General features: G+C 40.2%; 1 protein-coding gene across 1 annotated transcript; it reads left to right on the forward strand.

The window, feature by feature from the left end:
- The first annotated feature begins 492 nt into the window (after window positions 1-492).
- On the forward strand, window positions 493-10111 carry LNP1 (leukemia NUP98 fusion partner 1). The gene is made up of 3 exons (XM_017830818.1): window positions 493-662; window positions 7490-7735; window positions 9776-10111. The coding sequence occupies exons 1-3, from the start codon at window positions 513-515 to the stop codon at window positions 9974-9976; spliced, it is 597 nt and encodes a 198-aa protein (XP_017686307.1). The 5' UTR covers window positions 493-512; the 3' UTR covers window positions 9977-10111.
- The last annotated feature ends 538 nt before the right edge of the window (window positions 10112-10649 follow it).

Genomic DNA, 10649 nt, shown 5'->3' on the forward strand with positions numbered 1-10649 from the left:
CTGGGAAGAGTTGGCCATTTGTGCTCCCTCCCACAGAGCCAGTTATGTCTCTGCAAGCAGCCGTGCCAGTTCCTGACCAACATCAATATGTCGATTCTGCTTCTCAAAATCACAGGCTTACTTTGGGTTTGTGTACGCACCTCCCAGGCATGTAACTGTGGGCAATTCTCCATTGGTATTGACAGCTGGTGCACTCAACAGCCACACACACAGAGCACAGAGTAGCCAACACTCCCCCCACCAGCCCCCTGCGGCAGTGTCATATTGGACAGCGCTGCAATGGAAAGGTTAAAAGAAACCTCGTTGAAAAGAAATGAGAAAGGATTGACTTTATGTTTAGACGGTGCCCAGGGCTGCAGTGGGATGGGTTTGTGCAGAAAGAGTGGGTGAAACTGCATCTCTGCTTCCTCTTCTTGGCAGAACAGTGTGAAATTGCTGGCTTGGTGGTGGAATTTGACCTTGCTTTTCCTTGTCTGGTTGGGAGACACCCCCCAAGTTTGGAACATCTTTACATGGAATATGATGAGGATGATGATATTTTCTTTGCAAAATGGATGAGCAGCTTCTGGGGCCACAACTTGATCGATGAGAATGAGAAAGAGGGTAGAGGCCACAAGAAACGTCAGACACGATTCTGTAATGAGAGGAGAGCATCCCTACCGGTAAGAGCTGTGTGCAGTTTTCTCTGTGTGTGCATGTGGTTTATGCATAAATATAAGTTCCATCCCCAGGAGCATGGCCCTAGAAATGCATCAGGATACATATGGTACACCTTACCAAGTAAGTTCAGTTCCTGCTGGCAGCAGCTAGTTGCTTTTTGGATTTAGCTGCCAACCAGGGTCAGGCCTCTGGTGTCTTCGAATACAGAAAAACTGGCAAATTCCAAGATAAATGATGACAGGACCAGAAACACGAGGAGAAGCATGTAATAGCTGCCTAACTATGCATTACAGTGTTTTTCTGTCTGCTCAGCATGACCTGGCAGAGATCAAAACATTTTGCGACTGGCATGCATAAAGACTGTCTTTAACAAGTCTGTTCTCATATGTAAAACTATGTAACTCCATATGTATTAATAAGATTTGGACCTAATTCTGCAACTGTACTATCTCCAGGGAGTTTTACTCTCTGGGATTTAGCTGTTTGCAGGTGCAACTTCTAATTTAAAAATCTGGTCTCTTCTGATTTAAAAATCTGACTCTGAAAACAAGGATACAATACATAACAAAGCTTATTAAACTGTGAAGTAAGATTTTAAGGTAGAAGTATAGTCTTGGTTCTTAAACTAACAAAATAGTTTGGAAGGGGGCAAGATTCATGTGCAGAAGTAGGTTTTTAAGGCAGCTCACAACTGTCTGGTGTTGAAAATTAAGTTAAACTGAAAACAGTTTTCACATTCTTCTTTTTGCTCAAAGACTGTTGCTTTTATTTCAGCTCTTAGAAGAATATTTAGGTGGTCCAAACCTGTCTGTTTTTTCCCAACTACATCAGTTGGCTAAACAAAGATACTGTGTTTCCTTAAAGCCATTTTATACTTATATCCTTAGATCATTTTGGCTGCAACAAAGCAAATGCTAATATATGGAGGAGAAACAGCTAATCTTTTCCAAACTTTTTTTTCTATGCCATGTTATGTTTTCACCTTGCAAGTTCTCCACTGGAACTGCCATGTTTTAAGCTATGGTATTTTTCATGTTCAAAAAAATTGGCTAAGAAACTAAAAGAGTCCAAAACCACCTTCTCCCTCTTTAAATTCATGGACATGCTGCAGAGGTAACCTTCAGTCTTAATGTCTGGTCTGATGAGCCACATTTGTTATTTACTGTTATATTTCACCTTTGCCACAGACTGCAAGACAGACTCTGAACTAGAGCTTTGCTGGTGTATTCCATCAGAATGCTGGAAACATAATATCTGTTGGTGTTGGGGGCGGTTAATTAATTTTACTGTATATTATTTTTTTCCTTCAGAGATCTATGCATATATGATTTCTATACACCTCAGTACAGACTGAAGTGTAAGAATGAACTTTAAATCACTTTCCATTCAGCACCGTGCTGAACACATCTCATTGTATATTCTTGTACATTGTGTCTGTATTAGTGTGTGCACTGACATTTAATTTGAAGCATGTTCCTATATTGTTTGTTCAAAAGCTATTTAAATATTTAACTAATAGCTATTCAAATACTTTGCTGTAGTTGCATCCCTAAATCCATACCTTGAATTTGGATTAAGTTAGCTGACAGAAAGACTGTGATTTTTTGACATTGCTGTTCAACAAGGTAAAATTATCATGTACACGTATATGTCTGGCTTTTTCATTAATGCTTCACACAAATTTGTCTTGCTCTCCTAGTTTTATGTATAAGATATAAATTTTAACTGCTTTATTTCTCAGAGCCAGAAGTTGACTAGAGGAATGAGAAGGGAAGATTTGTTTGGTGATTTTATGATTTGGGGATAAAGTCCAAGATGAAACTTTTGATTTGGTGGTAAATAGCACTAAAACATGTTGCCTTTAACCAAAGCTAGAAATTAAATCACTAATGATGCCTGAGAAATACCTTCAGAAAGAGCATCAGGTGATTGAGAGCAACAACTTGCTATTGCACCTGGCCATGTGTTTTTTACAGTTCCTACAAATTATAATGACTGTAAGATTCATTATTACAAATGTTAACTACTGTAAGATTCAAAACACTTGTACTGTTATTTAAATATTGTCTTCATTTTATCAGAACTGTGCAATTAGTCAAGAGGAATAATAACTGAGATTAGACAGCATTTCTTCTGTAAATTAATACCTTCACAACAGATGACAGTGTACCCTTTTGTCTGTCTCAACATCTTATTTTGAAGTAACTCCACTGTCCAGGTGAAAATCGAGTCAGCAGGTTCTGACACAGCTGTCGACAAAAGTTCCTTGTGCAGATACAATGGTACTGCCAAAACAGCACTGCCAGCTCACTTTTTCTTGTATCCAAGGCTGATATGCAGTGCATCAGCAATAGTGCAGCCCTGCCCACAGGGACTGCAGCTGCACCAGGAGTGTTTGGGTATTACATAGCAAAATGCTCATGTTGTAGCACAAAAGGTGGTTTTACATAACGCTGGAAATCACTTTCAGCTCCAAATTGGTGTGTTGGTCTTTGTGGTATTTCCTGTGCAGTAGTAAGACATTCAAGCCACTGCTCTCACCTCAAACACAATGATAAACTTCTGTGGCATCCTATCATGGTACAGCCCCCTCCAAAAATAAGCATAAAGCTTCGTAGAATAACTCACAAACTAACAACAGTTTTCATTGTTTTTTTCCCAACATCTTGGTGTACCTCACAAACATTACTGAGATGAGCTTCACAAAATGCCTTTGCTGTTGTCATTCACATTTTGCAGAGGGAAACATAAAATTATATTCATCCTTCCCTGGGTCACGGGCAAGTCAGGCTAAAACATGCAACTCTCCTGAAAAGCATCAGAGTTGTATATGATGCTGTGGGCCAACAGTGAATGTGAAAACTGCCTGGGGAGAACTGCCACCTGTTTCCATCTCCTCTATTTAGCTTGTTCCCCTGGCAAACTTTAGGCAAATTAACTGTTATACTCTTTTTGAAGCCTCCAGCTATGATTTTCCTTGATACATTCTAGTTATCCTGCACCATTTTGGTTCAGGGCAGTTCTTACCTCCTAGACATTTTGTTGTGGGGAAAAGATAGGGGGCAAAGGGGCACTGATAAGAGTTCTACAACCTATACATGTATCAGCCTTCAGATAGGTTTTGCTGCTCACAGGAGAAAATCTGATAAGACCAGCTGAGAGTGGGAGTAGAATGACTGACTGCTCTTGAAGTTACTAACATTTAATTTATACTAAAGTCAGACTGAACATTTACCGCAATATTGTTACTAGAGATCAGTTGGATCCCAGACCGAAACATTTTTTTAAGGAACATATGCTTATTTATAAGCTTTTCAGAAGGAAAGGAAGCCATGGGGCAGCAGCCAAATGTCCAATATTCCAAAATATCCATAAAATACTGGAGTCATTGGTTAAACTTCAGCAAACAGAACACTCGTGCTGACACACTGAAGACTAATTTTCTTACTGACAGCTGTGCAAGCACTCAGATCAAGCTCAAAAGATGCAAGCAATCAGCTTGTCTACAACAGAAATTGAGAAAGAGATTAGGCAAATTGTATTGACACCAATTTCTTGAAGTATTTTTGTTTGTCTACTTTTTGTATGTTTTAGATGGGCAATTAGCAGATTAGCTGTTTTGTGAATAGATAAGCTGAGCACGACTGGCCTTTACCCAAAGGCAGAAAAAAAGAGTACTAAAGGGAGTGAGAAACAATCATTGAGATCCTTTGGTGCTTCTGGATTTCCCAGAGCTGGCAAAAAATCCCCATTTTGATACCTGGAGCATTTAACATTCTTCCTTTTCGTGTCTTTTCCCTTATTTCACTTCCTCTCCACTTCTCCAGTTTAAGAACTACCTGAGGTCAGATCCTGAGAGGCAGAGACCAAGGTGAGTTCACTAAAGAGGTACTAGATGTAGGCGTGAGGCAGCTGCTGGGCCAAGGACAGGAGCTGATGCTGGGACTGTGCTCAGAGAACTTTGTCAAGGGACGACTGCAGCAGTGGGTGCACACCCAGGAGTGCAGATATAGAGGCAATCTCTGTTGGCAGCAGCTGCTGAGACTTCAGGAGGGGAAAGCATAGGTTAAAGAAGTCTTCATCCATTCTTATTTACAGTGTTACCAAGCAATCAATTTGGCATTAAACAATGTATTAATGTGTGTATTAAATCTATGAAATAGAAAGAAAGACACTTGGATTTTGTCTACGGTGAGTGCCAGATCTGCTCCATCGCTGAACTTCATTTTATGACTCTCCGTTTTTCATGGAGTCAGTATTAAATAAAAGAAGACTAATGTCCTGAGTTAGATATAAGCCATGAAATGTTCATGCTTGAGGAGTTATGGTGAGGCTCTTGTCTTCTGTAGGGTTGTGTCCATAAGTCAGCAATATGCTGACATGTCTTAGCACGCTGTCCTAGGTATGGTGGAATGTGTCATGAAAAGGCACTGTGAGAGAAGGCACAGTCATAGTAATATGGTTGCACAGGTATTTACCCTTAGTCCACTGAGGCAGATGGGCATTTCAGAGGAAAGCCTGTCCCTTTTCTGGACCATTGCTGCCATGTCAATAGGTAAACTGTAGTCTTTCTTTAGGGGCTTAATTATAATTCCCTCTGTGAAGGGAAATTAAAAAGCAATGTCCTAGTAAAAGAAAACATTTACTAACATTGCAAAACAGGATTGATAGAATACAATCCCCCATTTCAGCTGTCCTCCTGTGGGTTTTTTTCACCCAAAACCCTCTAAGAACAATCAGTGATTTTTATTGTGAGACAATTTTTATTTCCAGGAAACAATACATGTTGATGACACAGAAGACATTTAGCTTGTTGAGTTTGGCATGGCATGTGTGCTCCTATCCCTCAAGCACAATGTGATTGCTTTCATGCTTTTTAAAGTAACAATACAATATGACCTTACAGAACTTACAGCTGTATCGATTGGTTTGAAACCAAAGTAAAAATAGTGTGGCAGAAATCATTAACACTACTCTCAGAGGCAGTCCATAATACTGGACATAGTAAGCTTATGTCTGGCAAAAAAAAATTGAACTAGTACCATACATTTGGAAAACTCTTCACTATTATGTACTTCTCTCAGGTGTGAGATTTATTATTTTTAGCATCTCTCATCAAGCCTGTCTAATGTGATATAACCACAACCACATGAAGGCAGAGACTCACTATTTAGAGAAAGGCTGCATAGGTCCCTGTTGTGTTTATACAATATATATATTATATATATATTTATATATATAATAGCATCTGGGCCAGAGTAAATGAAATTGTGTACAGGACATATTTCAGGTGGCAACTATACCAATTTGATTAAGCTTTCCTCCATTTGTTAATAAACCAAAACAGTACACACACACTCCTCCCCAACAAACCCTACTCTGAGTATAGGATTTTCTACTGGATTTTCTTAGAAAGCATTTCAGAATCTGTAGAATAGAACTTCAATCGTTTGAAACAATCACAGCTCCCTTGAAGGCAGCAGAGCTTCTCTGAGTTAATTTGTAGTTGAAGACTTAGCGCCAGGCTTACACAAAACATAGAATCACAGAATCACAGAATCAATTAGGTTAGAAAAGACCCCTGAGATCATCAAATCCAAGCTTTGATTGAACACCACCATGGCAACTAGACCATGGCACTAAGTGCCACATCCAGTGTTTCCTTAAACACCTCCAGCGATGGTGACTCCACCACCTCCGTGGGCAGTCCTTTCCAATGACATCCTGTGTATGAAGAAATTCCTCATAATGTCCAAAACATATACCCATTCAAACATGTATGCAGCAGTTGGATACCTGGAGTGCCCTCACCTGACACCTGCAGGGGTGTTATTTTCAGTACCTCCTGTCTCTGAGTTTTCATCACCTGCATCTTACCAGTGTTCAGCTACTCATCCTGAAAAAGCATCAGCAACTGGCAGGGTTTGGGGCACCCCTGGCTCTCTGTAGTGTCCTTCTCACCCATCGCATTTACAGGTCTCTCTGCTTCTAAAACCACCAGTACATGACTCTGCAGGACACAGCAGTTCTGTATCAGTTTAATCTCCTTTACAGACATTCAGTTAAACATAGCTGATGCAGATCAATAACTTTTATCTGCATGTCAGGCCTGGGAAAACGGAATCGCAAAGAAACTAAACAACTACCTACTCTCTCCCCACATCAGCCCTACAAATGTAATTGTAGGAAGTCTGTTTTCTACCACTTCTCTGGCAGAGATGTGTCCCTCAGTGCCCTGAAAGTGCTCCCTCATCAGTTCACAACAAATGTGCCCAAGAAACCAGCAGAAAATTAAAAGCTGGGCAATAAAGCTTCATGTCTGCAAGCTGAAATTTGAGAGAACTGGGCTAGAAATGGTTGCTGTCACACTCAAATTAATTCAAACATCTGATAAAGCTTGGAGCACCCATGGGTCAAATCCTGTATCTGAGTCCTCTTTCCACAAAAGGCTTGGTCTTTGATTTTTGAGGGTCCTGCCCAGAAACTGCATCCAGATCAAGGCCTGAGTTTTTGAGGTTCCAGTTCCAGTTCCTTTTAGTGCCAGTGAACTCTAAGAGGACCCAGCAAATTTACCTGTGAAATGCTCATTTGGGTGCCAAAGCTTAGATACTCAAAACCAGGAATAATAGGAAATTCTGCAGCTTCTGCCTCCAGAAAAGCAAGTTCTTGGCAGTGTGATTCTCCTGCACATAAGAGGAAAAACACAGAATTCTGGACATGGTCCTTCACTCTGCACCACTGTTGGGAGAGTCTCTGTGGCAGAAAAATAATATACTTTGTGTGCTTTGCTTTAATATTTAGTACTCAACAAAGACCTTTTGTTTTTCAGGCCAAGCTTTCCTCCTTCCATGCAACACGACTTCATGATTCTGCCAAAGGCTCATCTTCAGGCCATCTCAAGGGCTCCAAGGAATTTCAAGAAGACCAAGATGTCAAATGCCACTGCCACAGGAAGGCAAGCAGAACAGCTTCAGCAGACAGCTCAGGCCCGGACACAAGATCAAATTCCATTCAGGAGTTTGCAGAGTCCTTTGAAAAGCAATTGCATCTCAAAAGCAAGCGCTCAGTTTCTTTGGTAGGTGACAACCAACTTAATATCCCTACCTAAGAAAAAGCCCAATCAACCAACAAGTGAGCCAGCTTTATCCTTTGTGTAATAGCTGTGACTTTGCTGGAGAAAGTGCAGAAATTAACTTGAACTAGAATTTCTCATATTATGTCGTCTCAAATTACTACAGCAGCACAAACAAGGTTAAAGTTATATCAATAGTGTGAGGATTCTTGATGAAGTGTTGCCATCTAGGCTTATTCAGAAACATTTATCCTCAAAATGAGGTACTGCACTGGCTGTGGCAATATTTTCAGAGGTTTCTGTGGCTGTGACAACAAAACATGACAATATAAACCCAGGTTTGCTTCACTTTTGCCATGAGACCCAGCTCACTTTCTCACTGCTGCTGACCTAGTTTAACCTATATGGTATTATCTGTAAGACTGCCAGACACTGCAGTGTTTGAGAGGCTTCTCTTTTACCCCTTGGGACTCCATTCATCTGCTTTCTGCAGTGTCACCACACTGCTACAGCACAGCTATTGCTATAAGTGGCTGAACATAATTTCACTGTAAGGGCATGCTGGCAGCAGGGGATTCTCCCCCCATTTCATTCTTTTCCCCATCATTCTGTCCTAAGACAAGACCATTTTCTGTATGGTTTGTGTTGAGGAAGTAGCCAATAACAACATTTTGTCTATGACACTTTAACACATTTTTGTAATTATGATACATAATATCTGATGTATCATACAATGGAAGGAAGGGTAATAAATCCTAACTCACTTTTACATACCAGAATGCTATCAAATTGTCACCCCATTCAAAAAGCTGTGCTTGAATAACACTTGACATTATCACCAGATAGCCATAGAAGGAAGTATCTTTTTTTTTCCAGTTTGTTGACACTGACAGTTTGAATGGAAAAGTAATTTTCATCTCTCTTTGCAGACCTGCTGTGCACCAAAAGAGAGAAAAAAAAATCTCTTTTCAATAAGCATCATTATTACATGATCAGTTCCACAATTATGGTCCTTGATGACCAGTCTTCTAAGAATATGTAGAATTATGGTGATGACAGCACTGTTATGCCATTGTCAAGATTTTAAGTGTATTCTCTAATCTTATTTTTCCCCTTTAGGAACTACTCAATTTATTTCATTTTGGAATTCACATTGCCTCATGTGCCAATGCTCACTAGTGGTTGTCTGGTTTATAATTTCTAATTTCTCAAAAATGCCTATGGCTAGAAAGTCCGTGAGTGTGTAATAATTGTATGATGGGTATAGTGAGCATAATGTATTAAATAGGACATCAGTTCCAGATAAAACATGCATTCCTGTACCCTTCTGTAATCCACAGTGGCGTGTGCTGAGCTGTATTTTAATCTCTTTCAAGCAGACTAGGTTGTTGTCATTTCCTCAATTGCCATTGATATTTGAGAGATGTGAAGGACTTGAGGATCTCAGAGAACTGAGCAAGAGGTGTTAGAGATTTGAAAAGAAATTTGAGCTTAAACTTGTGTCTCCAAATGGAGCATTTTTTTGCATTCAGAGCTCTGTGGGTGTAATTCACCCACAGGTGAAAGAAAAGTGTGGGAAAGGTAATTCATCTCCTTCCCTGCATATTGCTTTTCTCTTAAAAACATGTCTTTGAGAATACTTCATGACCTTCAGCACTTGTTTTCAGTGAGGCCTATGTTGCTAATACTGAACAACCTTCAGGCACGTAAAGATGGATCATGTGAAAGGACAGAAATGTGGAGTCTGGGCTGAGACCTTGGAGCCTGTCTGTTTTTCCCTCCCATACTCAAGTCTGCTGGGCAGGTGACCCTTCTATCATACGCAGAGTATAATCAAGGCATGTTTGCTGCTTCTTGCTGAGTTTTGGGGTGACTGGCTTGAGCCTTGAATTTGAGCCCATCATGGTAGACCTGATTATGCTGAGGCAGGTTACTGGAATATTTTTGTTATACATTACTAATCAAATAAAATGATGAGCTTGCTTTTTTTTATTCATGTAGGAGTCACTTCTAATTCCCAGCTGTTTCTTCCCTGCCTTTTAGCAACCTGAAGGCGTGAAGGAGAGACGAGAAAGAGAAAGATTGCATTTGAGAAAAAGCAAGTCTCATAAGAGAATGGAAGAGAAATCAGAGCCAAGGAGAGAACGAGAAGAAGCTGAAGGTTCAGAAGTACCTGCAAAACACAACGAACAGTTTCCATCACAAGCAAGCAGTCAGAAAGGATATTTATGTACAGGCAGCTAGAATGCATTGAGATAATCAATTTTAACACTCCCCCTGAAGAGCAGAGGGAGAATTCTTGTTTTGTTTTGACTAGAAGAGGCCTGATAGCTAGAATAAACCCTAAGCTGTAAAACAAAAGTAAAACTCAACTACATCATTAACACCACCTTACTACCTTCCTTTCTTTACTTTTGTTGTTAGGAATGTGACCCTTGTCATAGGAGTATATCAGTAGCAAGATCCAAGTTAACAATTAACCACCATAAGAGGGTTTCAGAGAAATTTAGCATTGTGGCAGGACAGTGATGGATGTGCTCATTTAAGAGAAGGCCACCATGAATGTATTACAGAGCCGTGCAAAGTCATCCAAAGCCTTATGTTTCTGTTTTAACTAAAAACAGGCTTACTGGTAGGTTTGGGAAGAAAAAAGTACACATAAACAGCCAAGCCACCTGCTTCCTGGCCCTGATATTCACTTAGATTTTGTCTTGAAAACGCGTATCTTTTCACTTTGACAGTCTTTCAACTCCAAATTTATGGACTTTTTCTCTTCTTCACCTCCCTGATGTCTCACTTCTCTCTGCTTTCCCTATCGCTATGCAGTATGACTCTTGTTTCTCTGACATCCCTCAACCCTCTCCCATGTCCTCAGTCCCATTTCCCCAGTCACATAGCTAGTTCATTTTCCCAGATT

The sequence above is a fragment of the Lepidothrix coronata genome, unplaced genomic scaffold (assembly GCF_001604755.1).
Source record: "Lepidothrix coronata isolate B3197 unplaced genomic scaffold, Lepidothrix_coronata-1.0 Scaffold184, whole genome shotgun sequence".
NCBI classification, from domain to species: Eukaryota; Metazoa; Chordata; class Aves; order Passeriformes; family Pipridae; genus Lepidothrix; species Lepidothrix coronata.

Coding starts and splice junctions, on each gene's coding strand:
- LNP1 (XM_017830818.1), top strand. CDS start 513: ATGGAATATGATGAGGATGATGATATTTTCTTTGCAAAATGGATGAGC. Junction 663..7,489: donor AGAGGAGAGCATCCCTACCG/GTAAGAGCTGTG, acceptor TTTGTTTTTCAG/GCCAAGCTTTCCTCCTTCCA. Junction 7,736..9,775: donor GCAAGCGCTCAGTTTCTTTG/GTAGGTGACAAC, acceptor CCTGCCTTTTAG/CAACCTGAAGGCGTGAAGGA.